At 34.9% G+C, this 17,910-nt stretch overlaps 1 protein-coding gene across 5 annotated transcripts; it reads left to right on the forward strand.

Annotated features, from left to right (window-relative positions):
• The first annotated feature begins 1,520 nt into the window (after positions 1-1,520).
• LOC145620342 (protein-tyrosine sulfotransferase-like) lies at positions 1,521-16,856 on the forward strand. Of its 5 annotated transcripts, XM_081675000.1 has the most exons (14): positions 1,521-1,739; positions 1,858-1,885; positions 1,978-2,042; positions 2,608-2,785; positions 2,871-2,942; positions 5,183-5,471; positions 7,436-7,573; positions 7,908-8,012; positions 8,133-8,280; positions 14,741-14,790; positions 14,882-14,944; positions 15,049-15,171; positions 15,448-15,573; positions 16,211-16,856. In XM_081675000.1, the coding sequence occupies exons 3-14, from the start codon at positions 1,994-1,996 to the stop codon at positions 16,364-16,366; spliced, it is 1,497 nt and encodes a 498-aa protein (XP_081531126.1). In that variant the 5' UTR covers positions 1,521-1,739; positions 1,858-1,885; positions 1,978-1,993; the 3' UTR covers positions 16,367-16,856. The 5 variants fall into 5 exon arrangements, with proteins under 5 accessions (XP_081531126.1, XP_081531125.1, XP_081531127.1 ...); XM_081674999.1 differs by having other exon boundaries at positions 1,522-1,885; XM_081675001.1 differs by having other exon boundaries at positions 1,522-1,885; positions 16,217-16,856.
• The last annotated feature ends 1,054 nt before the right edge of the window (positions 16,857-17,910 follow it).

Genomic DNA, 17,910 nt, shown 5'->3' on the forward strand with positions numbered 1-17,910 from the left:
CTTTGGATCTTGGAATCGCCTTATTCTCGCCAAATAGGGACAATTTTAATGTGTGAATAAGGCGTTAAATAAGCTTGAAATTTGCATGAATGCTTTAAATTTCGAACTTATTATGTCATTATCTTGATAAATGGTTATACTTTGCACTGATATTTGTAGTATAATAAATCAAATTATATTGTTTTCTTGATTGGTAAAGAAAATCTTTGAGGGTGGTTTTCAAATAAAGGTAAAGCATTTCTAAAATACAATTCTCATAATGACTTTTATAACAAAGTCCGAAAGGACGGTTGGACATCATGTATCCAAAATGCTAGATAGTTTTGATAAACATAAAGTATATATTGAGTTGCAAACTCAACGTGTCAATATTTGACAACCAACATATCTTTTCACTTCATACATAGATGAGTAGGACTCATTAATGTAGAATTCAAGTGTGAATTAAAAGAAAAGATGGAACTTTGTTTTACGGCGCACTAGATGCTTAATTAAGGCTAACAAAGTATAAAAGTCAAGGCACTTAAAAAAATGATTCTTAGGACCTATTCTCATACGTTGAAATTCAGTTCAGTTCAATTCAATTCAATTCAGTTCATTTTAGTTTAGCTCCTAATTTCCTTCTCTTATAAAATATTCATTTCAGTTCAGTTCAGCTGAGTTCAGTTAATGAGAACAGACCCTTAAAATAAGGTTATGAGATATTGTATGATAATGAATATCGGAAACAAGGAACAAAAAAAAAAAGGAATAAGATTTCATTTCTACTAAAGAGTTCATGTTATTGTAGTTAACTTAGCAATTCATTATCTTCACAAAGTATAGTGTTCCACTTTGAAAGTGACCTCAAACCATTGAAGATAACCTAAGTTATTGACTAACAAGCTTAGAATGAAGCAAGAAGAGCTACATCAGTTGTAAGGTCACATGCTTTGTTTAAAGACTTTTTAAGCTAAGGCTGGAACGAATAAAGGTTATTATTGTGTTCTGTAATCAGCAAACAGCTAAGGCTGGAACGAATAAAGGTTATTATTGTGTTCCATAATCAACAAACAGTCCGTTTTCACAACGGAAAGACTCACATTCAAAGCAAAGAGTAATAGCTGTGAATTTATTTGAATGACATGATTATCCAAGCAATGAGTCAAGAATGCTTGATTATGAACAAACATTTTCCTAACATAATAAACTAATCTACTAATTTACAAAATAACCCTTGATATAAACAAATGTCTTTTTTTTTTTTTTTTTTTTTTTTTGAAACTTGATACAAACAAGGTTTGTTAAATAGGATATTAACTTGTATTTTCTCATTTTTCAATTCCAAATTTCATAAAAAATTCATCAATACACTTTGTGCGATTTCTTATACTAAGTTAATCCAAGATCAGCTCAAATCGGATCAAAAGAGAACTAATCATATTTTCCCAATTTGGCATTGTTTTGCTCAACCCTATTAAAATCTTCAAAGCACAAAGCTGACCAAAATCACATTCTTACAGAATATACAGAGTTGACTTTCATTCATTCATTCACAAATCCATTTCCCATTTTACCCTTTTCTTTCTCTAAACTAGTCCTCACCATAAGTCCACTCACCACCACCACCACCACCACCAACAGTCCAACAACAACAACATTAAGAAGTGCGCTTATTTTCTCTCTCCTCTCACTTCTTCCCGGCAAATTCCACTCGGAATCCGCACTTTTCGGGAACCAACATCACTTTCTTTGCTTTGGTCTCCTCATTTTTCCGACATTTTTTTCACTTCCACCAAATTCTGCCCTCCTATATCCTTGCTTTCCATGTTAACTATTATTATATGATCTTACTTTTTTTTTTTTTTTGATTTTTAGGGTTTTGATCTTTGCAGAGTAAATTCTGGTAATTTCTACTTAAGATTTCCTTTTAATTTGATTAATTTTTATACGAATTTGTATTGAATTACTGGAATTTGTCTAATTTTGTTGTTTCAGCAATTCTTCAAGTTTGATGGATTTTAATTTTAAATGGATTGTCCCACTTTTGATTATTGGATCAGGTACTTCTGATTTTGCTGCATTTTCCGCTGTTATTTGATTGCTTTGAATTTTTCCCTTAAAATGCTGTATTTTTATTGTCTTCTTGTAATTGGAGTAGGAGAGTTTTGGATTTTATAGTGTATGAGAATATAAAATGCATTGATTTTGGATACTCTTAAAACTTAGGCTACTTAGCAATTTAGCATGTCACAGAAATGATAAGAAGTTGCAATCAAGAGAACAATTAAACTTGACTTTGTAATGGTCGAGGGGAATTGATGGAGCTCGGTTCATCTAGTACACTGCACACTTGACTGCTTCACCCCAGAATGTCAATCCTTTTCTTGACTTTTTCGCCGGGTATTGTTGGGATATTGCTGAGATGATAGGAATCTGCAATGTAGATGAAACTTGAGATTTTGGCGTCCTATTAATGTGGCGAGCAGTTTATGTATTCGTTGTTTTGTTATTTAAGCTTGTTTCTGGTGTTAATGTATTGTGTGCAATAGTGAAGCTTTATTGTTGCATGTATTTAGGTTTTGACTTTTGGGTTAATATTGTCCTCTTCTCTTGTCCATCATTCAGTTTTTATGCTCGTAAATGCCTCTTCTGATGAAGATGACTACCAACGCTGTGAGATTGCTGTAAACAATTGGGCCACTTCTCAACTTAGTCAAGAAATTAAAGAAGATAAACATACGCTTCGTGACCTGTTGTTCTTCCTACATATACCAAGGACCGGAGGACGCACATATTTTCACTGGTAACTGAATTGTGTAGTAAAGTATTGGAAGCTACAATTTTTATTTTGTTAAAAAAAAAAAATTAAAACATTTGTTTGTTTGCAGTTTCTTGAAAAAGTTGTACTCTTCGAAGCTGGAATGTCCTCGTTCCTATGACAAATTGCGGTTCAATCCTAGGTATCAGGTTTTCCATTTTCCTGTGCTACTCTAAAATGCTCTTTTATACCATTTACCCCTTCCCCAGTTTGGCTGGCTCATCTCTTTTGTTATAAATGAATGGGCGAGGAGAGAGTATATGTAATACACTGGTGTCAATGTCTCTTCAAGTACTGGTGGTAGAAGGTCAAGCATCATTTTCAACATGTGTTTATGAATTTTGTGCAACAACAGTAGATAACTTGTCTTACATTCTCCTTTTCTATATGCAAAATGTTGCTATGATCATCTGTTAGATTTGAGGTTCAATGGCCTTCGTTGTTGAAATTTTGAGTTGTGATTGTGTGATCATTTGGAAGTAGGATGATGTACACAGAAATATGATACTATATGGGTGTTTAAGTAGAATACCTTTTGATATTATAATTACGTGATAGAAGATCCATTTAATTGTGAAAAAATAGAGAAGTAAAGATAGGTCCCATGCCACGCACTGTAATTATAAAGTCCTAATAGATTCTATGCCTTGACGTGATGGGAACTTTCATGAAAAGGGAGCTCTAGCTTTCCATGTTACTATAACATGGTACCGCTGTAGGAGAAGAGCTCTTAGAGAGACTATGCTCTATTGCAACATTTATAAGACCTCAATTAGGACGGAATCCAATCAACCTTTAGGAATTTGCACGACAAAGTTGTTAACCCGCGTCATTCCAACAACTGGCTGGTAATGCATCAAGCATTAACATCAATGCCTGAAAGGCTCTAATTGTGCAAAAGCAGAAAAGACAAGAAAGGTTCCCACCTGTAGCTGGTTGAGGGGGTGGAGGTTATCTTTGTTATAACAGAGAAGCTGCATACGCCGGACTCTTGATTTAATATGCCACATCCATTAGCTACTTCACAATGAATGAGAAGATTCACAATTTGAATAAGATTGGTGCAAAATTTGAACCTGAGAATTGTGGGTTATTTTATAGAGTATATGTATAAATTTCAGTGGTGTACAAAAGACTTACTGGAAGATTTTTACAAAGAATAAGCATCAAACTAATGAATATATAGTGATTTCCTATGATGTCACTTTGAATCTTGCTACTTCTTTTTTTTTCTTTTTTTTTGGGTGCCAGATTTTTACTACCTCCACTTTACTGAAATGGCTTCACATGCTTTGCTACAGTCTTTAATGCACTCCATTGACCATTAATATCTTTAGTTACATACTTCCTCCGTTTTTTAAATACTTGCAACACTTCTCTAAAATGGAAATGTCACAATACTTGCAACACCACTGTAAATGGAAAGTTTTTCTAGTGAAAAGCTATACTATTTCCCTTATTTAAAGCACATGGCCCACTAAATTATACTCCTAACAACCACTCATCCCATTTTAAAATGTATTATATCATGTGAGCCCACATTTCTTAAATAATGTGAAAAAGTGTGTTGCAACTATTAAAAAACGGAGGAAGTATTTATCAAAAAAAATTTAAGATTTGATATCTTAAATTACTCATTGTGATGAACCAAATAATACCTCCCATAGTCACATGATACTTTATTGATGTTGGTATGAGTGGTAATATTTTGTCAAAGATTTGTACTGATTTTGTTTTGAACTTGGCTTGAGACCCCGGAGGATTAATAGAAAGTTAAAGCTTTAGCATACTGTAACCCCCTTGATCTTCTACTTGTCCCTTGCTCAAGTGTGAGCTTAGTGATGAATTTGGAAAAGATCTTTGGCAGGAAGTTGTAGCTTCGTTTAGGTATGTCTGTGGATTACTTTCCGAGACTTCAACATAGTTATTCTTCATACATTATGAAGAAGATCCTTGGCTTACTGGTAGCTCTGTGTGTAACAAAGTCATGTCAATACTGCTTGCTATGTTTTTTAAATAGCACTCTCAAATCTAAAAAAAATAAAAATAAATAAATAAATTAGAAAGTGTCATTCCCAATCCTACACCTACCAGATGATGTTCACTGTTGATGAATCTTTTAATTGCTTTAGGAACAAACTGTTCAAAATGTTCAATTATGTAATTTGTGTTGATTTGCTGCTCCTTTGAAGATACCTTTAATAAAAAGGACCTTATGTATCTGGTTTATTTTGTAATTTATATTTTTTATCCTTACTGCTCTCATTTTATTTGTTTATATTTTCCCAATTATTCCTTTTTAGTTGTAAATATTGGTAGGAATCTCTTGCATTTTCCAATTTTGATGTACAAATTATGAATATCATCTCCGTTTTTCTGCAGAAAAGCTCATTGCAGGTTGCTAGTCACTCATGATGATTATAGCATGATGACTAAGCTACCACAGGATAAGACATCAGTGGTGACAATATTAAGAAACCCAGTTGATCGTGTATTCAGTACATATGAATTTTCAATTGAGGTAGCTGCTAGATTTTTGGTGCATCCTAACTTAACTTCTGCCATACAAATGGCTGGACGTTTGCGAAAGAAAAACAATGTGGTTAGCACGCTAGATATATGGCCATGGAAGTATTTGGTTCCATGGATGAGAGAAGACCTATTTTCTAGGGTATGAATTACTATTGTTTCTTCTTTTATTTTTATTAATTGGTGAAAATTCATATGTATGGTGTCAAGGTTTGTATAATTAATTTTATATCACCACATTGCTTTGATTGCTTCTACTGCATTGATGCCATTTAGAGCTTGTAAATTGCATAGGGGGTTAAGGGATCTTGCTGGAAATGTAATTTGATAAAAAATCACAAGTACAGTGCTCGATAAATGTTTCAGCTGGAATGAATTTCATTCCTTTGCACTCTACAAGATTCATGTCTGAAAGGGAGAAAAAATCTCCTCTTATGCTCTGCTCCTTCTTTGGTCTGTCATTTACCCTGCAGTATGTGGTAGTGATGGCAATACTAGAAATGCTACTCCAAATGAAGCTATTGTAGTGGTGGTGATATAGGTATTGATTGGCTATTACATTTACAATGGCACATGTGAGCCTTTGATGATTTGTTACCAGATCATCTTTTGGCATGTGCTCAAGGATGCCTTGTAAAAGATTATTGGAATGCATTTAAGCTTTGTTCTCCTTTTTCTTTTCCGTCTGTAAAAAATAAATAAGTAAAAACTTTTCTTACTTAGGCCCCGTCCACTTCACCTTATTTTTGCTGAACTGAAATTATTGTTACTGAAACAAAATTATATTTGCTGAACTTAAATTATTTTTACTGAACTGAAATTATTTTTGCTGAATCGAAATTATTTTTACTGATTTTCTATTATAATTCTTCTTTAAGAAATGAATTTTACTGAACTGAACTTATTTTTACTGAACTGAAATTATTTTTACGGAACTTAAATTAATTTTACTGAACTAAACTTATTTCTACTGAACTAAACTTATTTTTACTTAATTCTATTTTTGTTAGGTGAAGTGAACAGGGCCTTAACGTATTTTTGCCTAACTGGACTTGCTTTTGCTTAAGTTTATCAATTTGCTTAACTTAATTTTGCTGAATTTATATTAAACTTAATTATCTTTGCTAGTACTTGTATTAATAAATTAGAGGAGAAAATAACCTTAGTAAAAATCAGTAATTTATAAAATAACCTATTTTAGTTGTCCATTGATATTTTGATTTGGTATATTATCATCTCCTTAAGCTTTTATCATGCATACTCCCAATCATGCTGTCTTCCTAGTGTCCACTATGCCTGCCACGGCAACCACTTTATTTATCTCACTATATAAGTATCTTGTTAGAAACATAAAGTGTTTGGTTGGGTGTTAAACATTTTCTTTTATTTGGTAACTAAGGGGATGGAAAGCAATATTCCCAAAGGTGGAAATCAATTTCCTTTTGTAAGTAATTAACACATTTTCTACTCTACTCCTTGTCTTTCTTATTCTCTCCTCCCATCCATCCTCTCCCTTTTACTTCCATTTTACTTTTCTCCATAACTTTTCTGGTATGCTACCAAACAAAGGAAATCTAGTTTCCAATAGTGCTTTCCCTTGAAAAATATCTTCCATGGAAGCCATTTCCCATTGAACCAAATGGAGCTAGAGGTAGGATTGGTGGACACTTAGACCATGTGATATGTTGATAATTCCTGTATGTTTGCTTTTATATAATGATATTCGCACATTGTTACTCCTCACTATCATCTTCTCTCTCTTACATTTTCTCCATTTATTTGTAGTTTGTGTTATGATTGCTGCTAGACATACAAGTGCATAATGCCTCAATTTTATGGCAAAATTGGTGTATTCTCATATAGCATGTTTGAGAAGTTACAAAGTTTGTAGACTATGTATCCTTGTATGCATTCTTGGAAACTAGATCATAGCAGTGGTCTTGAATTTATTTTTTTTTTTTGGTAATTTTCTAATTGTTGAAGTTAATGATATTGTTTTCAAATGCTTCATAAAGTTGGGATTTGTGCCTGATTGGGATCCTAGAATGTTTAGATTTAGATGCTCAACTCAAAACTCTTGATATTATTGTTTGTTTACATGGACAGAGAGATGCTAGGCTGAGGCAGAATCTAAATCATTTTAGTACAGACTCTTACAATATGGAAGACTTTGCTATGCCGCTGCTTCAATACATCAATGATCCAATTGCTTTGGATATCGTTCACAATGGGGCCACTTTTCAGGTATCTCTGCTTGGTTCTTCTTAATCAGCATTGTTCTTTTGTACAGTCGCTATACTGCTCTTTAAAAATGCGAAAGCTATAAGCCTCATTCTTTGATCTGATGGTTCGTTGGATCAGAGGTGGTTCAGTTTAACAGGCTATGCTCATTTACATCCATTTATTTAAATCTGAAAGACAGTGCAATTTTAAGGTTTTTCAGGGTGCAATGATATCTTACTATTGGATTGCTGACCTGTTTATGTTGCCATGGCTGTGTACAATTTTGGGATCTGCCTGTTCTTCTGACTTCATATTCTTGTTGACATGTTAAAATTTTCTCTACAATTGGCTGCAGGTTGCTGGACTAACAAATAATTCTAATTTAGCGGAGTCACATGAAGTGCGTACTTGTGTTCAGAAGTATCATTCTCTGGGGGATTCTGTGCTTGATGTGGCAAAGGTAGCATGGTTTCTTTGCTCTTGGATGTTTTGCTGACACATATACCCTAGAGTTTGCACCTGGTGCAGCCTTATATGCTCCCTTTATTATTCTTTTTCTTTTTTTTTTCAAATATTTCAGAGGAGGTTGGACAATATGTTATATGTTGGATTGACTGAAGACCACAAAGGATCTGCAACAACATTTGCACATGTAGTTGGTGCACAAGTCATTTCTCAGTTGGTAGGATCAAATTCTAGCATGGACCATCAAGCTAATAATATAACAGGTCAGCTGTAGAGAAATTTTTCAGTATTGATGAATATTTTATGATCATGATCAGAAGGTGGATTAGTTGTGGCAGGGGGTGCCTAGTTGGTAATTCTCTTAACCAGGCCAATTAATTATCTAACCAACCATGAAAAGTTTATATTTTATACAAGTATTTAAGTCAGTTCCTCTATAATCAGGCCCAACCCTTAGCCGGTGCGGCCTGCGCAACCGCTCAGGGCCTAATATTTCTTGGGGCCCCAAATTAATACAATATATACAATTTGTTTTGATATAAATGTAGTACAACTGTTGTATCTCAGTGGTAAATGGCTAAATGTTGAGACCTTTGTTCGGCTGGTACATGTTTCAATTCCCACTGATTTATTTCTTTTTAGATACTCCCTTTATTTTTAAATATGTGCCCTAATTTTCATTTTAGAAGGTTTAGATACCCCCTCTATCTTTAAATATGTGCTCTAATTTTTTTTCGGCCTTTTTTAAAAAATATTTTAATACTTTTTTCTCCAGTCCCCGACTCAATTACAAAAAAAAATTATTTTCCATTCTCTCTCTCTTCTCTACAATAACCTATTAATACTTTTATAGTTTCTTTTTTTGTTTTCAGCATGTTTCGCTTGAATATCAAGTTAATTCTAAACCTTTGTGAAAATCAAGTGGAGCACTTATTAAACGCGGGAGTATTATACATTTTATTAAAATTAAAAAAAGGCCCTAATTTTATCTTAACTACACAGGGCCTCTGTAGTAGTTGGGACTAAACATGGGCACGGGCCGTGCCCGTGCCGCCGCGGGCCGTGCCTGGCCGTGCCGGGGTGGTGACCGTGCCGTGCCGTGCCGTGTCGGTTCTACGGCGGGCCGTGCCGTGCCGTGCCGGCAATTGGCACACCCCGGCCCACGGCACGGCACGGCCCACGTGCCTAACGGGCCGTGCCGTGCCGTGCCGCGGGCCAAACCGTGCCTCTTGATATTTTTATTTTTTTTTTTTAAAAAAAAAAATGTTAAAAAAAACGAATTAAAAATAAAAATGCATATAATAAAAAAAAAAAAAAACACGAGTGCGATAATCCGAAAACATAAAAAATTGAAGAATAACTTATTTTATTATATGACGGTAGCCGGTACGAATGTACGATAATTCAATAATACAAAATTACAAAATAAGTAATGATAATTAAAAATCGTACAATAGTGTATGAATATTGAATAACTTCATTTATTATACGGAATACGAAGTTCGATAATACAAAAAGAATACAATATTGTATAATGTAAATATGTAATCATGTAATTATTATTGGTCGTCTTCGTCTTCGCCTTCGTCTTCATCTTCGTCTTCGTCTCCTAGAGGTTCAAGGTCATCCGCCAATTGAGTGGATTGAGAAGTATGAGAACTAAAAGAAGTCGACGTTCCTTCATCGTCGTTGTTTTGTGCATAAGTACGATCTTGAGAACGTGTTTCGGCATCCAACCAATCCTTGAAGCAAACACACATTTCAAGTGTTTCGGGTTTTAGTCTTGTTCTTCTATCGTCTAGAACTCTTCCAGACGCACTAAAAGCTCTTTCGGAAGCAACGGAGGAGACTTGGATAGCAAAAATATCACGAGCCATTGCCGACAAAATTGGATGTTTCACGGCTTGTGATTTCCACCAATCGAGGATGTCGAGGCCAAACTTCTCTTCGTCGTCCATGCCTTTCATGAAGTCGTAACTTAAGTACATTTGCAACTCCGAAACATCGCTTTGTGTTCTCCTAGATGATGATGATTCTGTACCTGAATACTTAGACATCAAGTTAGCAGCTTGTGCAAATAAACCTTTGGCCCGTTTACTTACATTTTTGGATGTTTGAGAAGGGGCAAATCGAGACACGGTTCCATATTTACTTTCATAAACATTATATAAATTAAAAAACTCATCCGTCACCTTATTTTTAAAAGTTTCAACATCATCTTCAAAATTCATGTTACTATAATAAATATCAATTAATAAAAAGGTGCCATCATATTTTTGTCTAGGATCTAAAATAGAAGCAAAAATATAAATCTTAGGAATATCGGTGTAATATTTACGCCATTTATCCTCCATGGATGGAAGATATCCACGATAAACGTGTTGTGATCGGTGTTCCGCAAAAAGTTGTGCAAGTAAACATGCATTGCTAAGAAAAGAATGAGCACAAGGATTATATACAGAAGAAAAACAATGTGTCATACCATATAGTAATTGTAAAAACTGCATATATTTTTCACAATTAGCCCAATCATCTTCAAGTAAAGCATTTTGTGGATATTTCATATTATAAAAAAGTATTAAATGAACCTTGTACTCGATTGCCCGACTCAACATTTCATAGGTGGAGTTCCACCTAGTTGGACAATCCGGTGCTATTTTTATGGTTTTTATCCGTTGTTGCCTGCAAAAACCTTTCCATTCTTGATATCTCATGTTAGAGCTATTAATAGTGCAAATAGCATTCCTTATTTTGTGATAAAATGGACCAATTGCTTGTGTTCCATCCTTCACACACAAGTTAAGAACATGACAAATGCATCTAACATGAAGTGCTTCTCCATCTAATACTAAATCGGTTAATTGGGGTTTAACCAAATTCGCACTATATGTCATAGAAGTTGCGTTATCGAAAGTCATAGACATGATTTTATCCCTAAGACTATATGCATCAATAGCTTCCATTAAATGATGTGAAATGTTAAGACCGGTATGAGGGTATTCAAGCATTTTGAAATGAATGATGCGTTTTTGTAACATCCACTCATTATCTAACCAATGACAAGTAACACATAAATAGTGAAGTCCGTACCCACCATCCCATGCATCGGCGGTTAAAGAAACTCTACAAGGAAGATTAGCTAATTCATTTACTAATTTCAATTTGTACTCTAGATAAGTCTTCATGGCAGCAGATCGAACGGTTTTTCGGGACATTTTTTTGTGTTTTGGTTGTAGTGCTCGGTTAATATAGTTGTTGAAGGCATCATTTTCGGCGAAAAGAAAAGGTTGTTCTGCATGTACAAGCATTCTCCCAAGTTCATCCCTATCTCTCTCGTAATTGTAAATGAAACCTTGTGGATGGAATTGAGAAATTTTAGGTTGGGTTGGATCACTAGATGGTCCACCACATTTTTTTGTATGCCTAGTAAGGTGTCCCGTCCCTCCCTTGGTATCGGCCGAGAAAATTTTACCACAAGTCCGATACTTGCATTTTTTTCCATCTTTACTTAATTGATAATGTACCCAACATCCACTCTTTCTTTTGGTTTGAGCAAAATCCTCTTCGGTACACCACTCTAATATGTTAGGATTATGGGTGGATGGTTCACTCGACCCGGAAGCTTGTGTTTGGCTACCTTGGGAAGGAGGAGGAGGAGGAAAAGGAAATTCATATTGTTGAAATTGGGTTTGTTGAAATTGGGTCCAAGGAGCCATATCATCCATTTGTTCTTGCCCTCCCGTGTTTTGGGGATGAAAGAAAGGGGTGGAAGTGTTTGGAAAGGGCATGTTAGGAGAGGGAAAGGGCATGTTAGGGGGGGGCATAGACATTGAAGTGTTTGGGTTTGGTGATTCCCTACGTGTTGACTTGGCTTTTCTAGAGGAGGAGGAAACGTTCGGGTTTGATGCCATGATTAATTAATAATAATAACACAACTAACAATAACAAAGTAACAATTAACAACAATGAGATCAATGAGAATTAATTAGTAAGTAGTTTTTATATAAATTAAATTTTCAAAAATAATTATAATAATAGTAGATTACTTGGATCAATGAGATCCCAGGTAGGAGAGGTTAGGAGCGACGTTGTCCAGAGCCCAAATCCCGCCTTAGACAGATTTCAACAATCCAAATAACCCACAATTAAAATAGAAAGTAGTTTTTATATAATTAAGTAGTTCCAATAATAATAATAATAATAATAATAATAATAATAATAATAATAATAATAATAATAATAATAATAATAATAATAATAATAATAATAATAATAATAATAATAATAATAATAATAATGATAATAAATTAATAATAATAACAATAATAGTAACAATAACAATAACAATAACAAATTAAAATAAAGTTGAGTTAGATCTTACAATGACGCTTCAATGCTTTCCCAAATTTATAATTTCCCGAATTTTTAATTTCCCGAATGTAAATATAACAATTTTTTTTTTTTTTTTTTTTTTTTTTTTTGGTAGTAGACTAGTACAAGTAATAATAGTAAAAATGTAAAATTTATAAGAGAGTAGGAATTTTTTTTTTCTTTTCACAAAAGAGAGGAAGATTGTATGTTTTTTAGGAATTTGAGAATTGAGAATTTGGGAGTAAGAAAATTAGAGAATAAGAGAGAAGAGATGAGTTGATGAATTGTGAAAATTTTGGAGGAAAATATGAGGTATTTATAGGGGATTTGGGTGGGAAATGGGGTGGAAAATATGGCCGTTTATAGCTGTTGGAAAACGGCCATAAACGGCCATATTCCAACGGCTAGTGGCACGGGCCGTGCCGTGCCGTGCCGTGCCGTGCCGTGCCTGGCCGTGCCGGGCCGTGCCTGGCCGTGCCTGGCCGTGCCGGGCCGTGCCACGTGCCGTGCCGGCGGGTCGTGCCGGCGTGCCGGCCCACGTGCCGGCCACCGTGCCGCCCGCCGTGCCACGGGCCGTGCCCGTGCCGGTCCCAAAAAAGTTGTTCACGGCACGGCCCACGGCACGCCGGCGTGCCGCCGTGCCGTGCCGGCCACCGTGCCCGTGCCGGGCCGTGCCGGAGTCGTGCCGGGCCCGTGCCGCCCGCGTGCCGGCACGGCCCGTGCCCATCTTTAGTTGGGACATTACATGTCATCTTCCAACTTCAATGCTTTTGGCTTCTATAAGTCCTCTTCTACACAATCTCATTTGTTTGTCCCTGTTGCCAATGTAGAATTATGCCTTTACATTTTCAGCTTTCTACCAGCTAAACTGTAAGTGAGAGATGCTTTCAGAATTAAACTATCTTTTAAAATTATGAACCTCATCTTTGTCCCTATATAAAACTACATTTCCTTGTGTTAATTTTGCTCTGCATCATAAACCAACAGAAGGAGCTATATCTAGGAATACTTAATTTTTATCACTTTAAGTTAGTTGGGTAACGCTTTTATATCTAAAGGGAAAGTGCCCAGAATGAAACCAGAGAGAGGCCAGAATTTTTATCACTAATTAATATGGTTCTGGAGTTTAACCAAATAGAGGGCGGACTTAGTGACTTACTGTGATTGGCACACAGGCCAGAGGAAGCATAGAAAGTGGTAAAATCCTTGAGCATTAACATAATTAAAGGTATATCCCTTTGAGCACAGGATTTTAGTCGACTTAATAATAAATTGAGTTAGGTGTTGTGGTGTTATACTGTTTACTGTTATATGGGACTATAGTAAATTAGTAAGTACTAATTATCTTTATAAAATATGATTTTGGCATTTCGGGAACTCTTTTTTAATAAACCTCAAAAGGATGAAATTTCTCTTAACTCAGCTGCCAGGTGGCTGATTCCCTGCCAACTTGATCCTCTAGAGGAATGACGGGTTTACGCCATCAGAAAATGTTGGTTCCCTTTTGAGTTTTTGAGTCGCTAATTGCAAATTAAAAATATTTCAAGTTGGGGAAAGTTTTTCCTTTCACCATGATCCAAGATAAATTTGAAACTGGATCTGGAGCTTATTTCCTATTCGTTAGGAAGAGGGGGGGGGGGGGGTTGGGAGGGACAACAACGCTCCAAATTTTTTTGAAGTGTTCCAAAGTTTTTGGATCTGTCTCACCATTTGTTTTCTAAATCAATTTTATAAAAATTTATTTATTTATTTATTTATTTATTTATTTTATATTAGTATACTAAGTGTCGCCATGCTCCAAGATGCATTTGAAACTGGTTTTGGAGCATATTTACTATCTCAACATTTGTTTTCTAAACCAGTATTTTCTTATTAGTATACTAACAGTGTGTTTGGATAGGGAAAGGGGAAGGAAAAGAAGGGGAGGGAGGGGAAGGATGGGAAGGGGAGGGAAGAACAATGAGTTTTCCTTCCAAGTCTCTCCATTGTTAAAGATCAATTTCTTACAATTTAATCCTTCCATTTCTCTCCCCTCCAATTCCTTTCCTTCCTCATTTGTTATCCAAATGAAAGATAATCCATACTTCCAATTATTTTCCCTTCCTTTCCCTCCATTTCCTTCGATCCAAACAAAGTGTAATATACAGTAAGATAGTCAATGTCTCAATGATATTAATTGTTGAAGTTGTGGGTTGGCAAACATGGAAGTCAAAATTGAACCTAAAAATAGGAACAATGACTTTGATAGAATGCAAGTGTAAACTCAATTCCAAGTTATTATCTACCTAATATGTAATATTAGGAGTCTGATGCATCAAAAGGATTGATTTTGACACTTCAAAAATTCTGCAGAACTAAGCTATTCACATGCAGCGTCTGAATCTCAACATGGTCAACACTTGGTTAGTTGTAATGCTGTTTTTAGTACTTCCATTTAAGAGCATATGCAATAGTTTTCTCAATTTGTCATGTATCATGCTGCCTGCTCTACAGAGCATTTCTATTGATGAAAGCCCGAGCAACATACCAAATGCGGATGGGGAGTTTAGAAAAAGTGTAAGCATTATAAGATTGATCTCTTTGATGATTTGATTGTCCTAAATCATTTACATCCTATTTCTATCTTGAAGCATGTAACTGACTGTGTTTAAGCCATTTAGGAAATGACTGTTGAAAAACTTATGGGAACGTACGAATCATGCATTGGTAATTTGAGGAAGTCGCAGTCACAACGGCGAATCACTTCTTTGAAAATAATTTCCCCTGTGAACTATACAAAAGAGGTGTGTGACAGTTGTAAGAAGGTCATAACAAAGTTTGTTAAGCCTTGTGAGCATTTTGGTTTATGTTGTTTGTAAACATTTTACTTGGGCAAAAAATACGGAGTAGTTTTTTTTTTTTTTTTTAATGATCATTTTTGCAATCCTGTAGGATCATAGGAAGACGAGGATTAACTGCTCTTACTTTCAATTTTATCTTGAGCAATCATATTTTGTAGATTACCAATGTGGGTAGTAGACAGTAGGTGTTCACTGACACTCTGGAGTCTTACATTACAGGCACGTCGTCAGGTGCCAGAATCAGTTATTGAGCAGATAATTTCACTGAATAGACTTGATATGGAGCTTTACAAGTATGCTCAAAAACTCTTTGCCGGGCAACATGAGCAGACTGTGCAGAAGTTGGTGAGTGCTGTAATCTGAGCCTCTTATTCTCCAAATTATAAAATTTTGCCCAAGAATACTAATTAGAAGAGACACAATCATGTTGCCTATATTCGTTTTTGAAATTTGTTATTTTCAGTCAGTTAGAACCAAAACCAATTCTTTTCCAGAATGTTCAAGGTGTATTTTTCCACGTCTTCTAATTTCTACCTTTCTTTTTTATGCCCAATCCTTAATTTCATCCTCTGGCAAGCTGCCATTTGCTTTTGATGATTCTTGCCTTTGCTTAAGCATTTTCTTGAGAGTCTCAGCTCCTCCATTATCCTGTCTCCTGTGGCCTTTGGACTTCGAAGTAATATGATGATGTTGATTAACATCTTTAATGACGGTTCAAAAGCTGTTTTATTTTCTTTTTTTGTTCTAGGGGATCTAAGAGCAGTCCTTTTTTTTACCTAAAGGCGGGGGATTGAATGTTGATTTGTAGATCAGCAATTCTACCCTGATAAAACTTCACTTTGTTGACAAATATATTGATATCGGCGATTCATTGGTCAAGTTGTTGCATAAATGCATTTAAATATTCCGTATGAGTTTTGCTAATGTAAGCTTTGTTAATTGCAAGTTTAAAATAACCATACTCTGTTCTAACAAAATGTAGCTCAAGTTGCAGGAAAGACAAAACAGCATCCTGATGAACTCATTTACGGCTCCACCATGGGAAAATATCTCGTTAATGATGGCTGTTGTTTTGGTGATTGTTGCTATATCAATATTTGTAAATGCTAGAAGAAGAATGTCTAAAGTTAAAATATGATGGAAACGCGATCATAGATTTTTATAAAGGTTTATAGCGAAAGGAACGGCTACCACCCTACAGTGCATCACCTGATCAAATCACTTGACGTGCTGGGAATTCGTCAATTTCGAAGGGATGGCAATTATGAACGCTGCTATTGATTTGCACAGCAACAGAGACTATAGTTGTTTAGGTGGCCTTGATTCTTACTGCTCAATTTTTCTGCCACTTTATCACCGCAAATATAAGGATATCTTTGTGGCTAATGCTGGCAAATTCTTTACTTCTCAAAATCTATTTGAGAGATTTCAAGATTACCAAGTTAAGACACAATAGAGTTTCTTTGTTTGTCTATAGAATTTGGCAACCAATTTTAGGCGTAGATGGTACTTTTCTCTCGTTTAGATGATTTGCAGTTAATCACATAGAATATCAAAAAATGTATTTTTCTACATGTATAACAATTTTTCACCTTTTATTCTCGTCAACATATTAAAAAAAGAACTATGATTCTATATTTCTATCTTGATGGATTCATCTCTTTTTCTTGTTTCTAGATATTTAGACTTTTTCAGAAAGGATGTCATATTTTTTTATGATTTTTGCAAATAAATAAATTGAGAATCGCCAAAAAGCAAATAGGAAAAAAGTACTGCATTGGTTTTCTAAGTACCCACAAGTGCTAGTCATAATCTATTGATATCGTGCATTTGATAAATTTAGGTGATAGATTATGTTTATGTTAATATTAGGTGCTAAGTCTTACTTTATGTAAGAGAGTCATAATTTTTGTAGTCGTTGAGGTGAGATTTATAGGTGGTTTGATAACTTAAAAATGGATTTTAGTATTACAGTATCAATTAACTATGAGATTTGTGTAATTATTTCAAAAAAAAAACTATGAGATTTGTGTAATTATTTCAACAAAAGTGTGGTTAGTCCAAAAGTGATGAAACGGGGTTTAGTGCATTTATTTACCCAATGGCATATGTGAGCGTGTGTTACGAAAAAGGTGAAAGCTTGGGAATACCTAGTAAATTTTACAAAACAGGAATTCAAATCACTCAAATTCACAACATCAGCATTATAACACGAAGTATTTAAGCAGGTATGACAGTAAGTGAAAATCAGAGGCAAAGTAACGAGTATTGAATGATTACAAGTTTTAGACAATCACATGTCTTAGAATGTATTTGACAATCACATAACTAGACTGCTTTGGCAATTTATTTGTTAACCAAATACAGTCAGTAACCATTTATACTTTTGGTTTTACAATCAGTAAAGAGCAATTCATTTCATACTTGACAGCTCCATCAGCCTGCATTAAGAATACCGAAAACATGAGCCATCTACTCAGCGTTATAAGGTAGCAAGTGTTAATAAAAGCAACTACATAGATTACAAGTGAATTCAGAGTTCATAATCCTAGAGTTCAGCCTTTTTCTTATAAAAATTGCTACCAAAATTAAATTCACATATCTAATTGATATTGGTTTGATGAGTAATAGACTCTAAATTCGTAGCATTGATGAATGGATTGACCCCAAAAAACTCAAAAA

The sequence above is a fragment of the Chenopodium album genome, chromosome 27 (genome assembly GCF_948465745.1).
Source record: "Chenopodium album chromosome 27, dcCheAlbu1.1, whole genome shotgun sequence".
NCBI lineage: Eukaryota > Viridiplantae > Streptophyta > Magnoliopsida > Caryophyllales > Amaranthaceae > Chenopodium > Chenopodium album.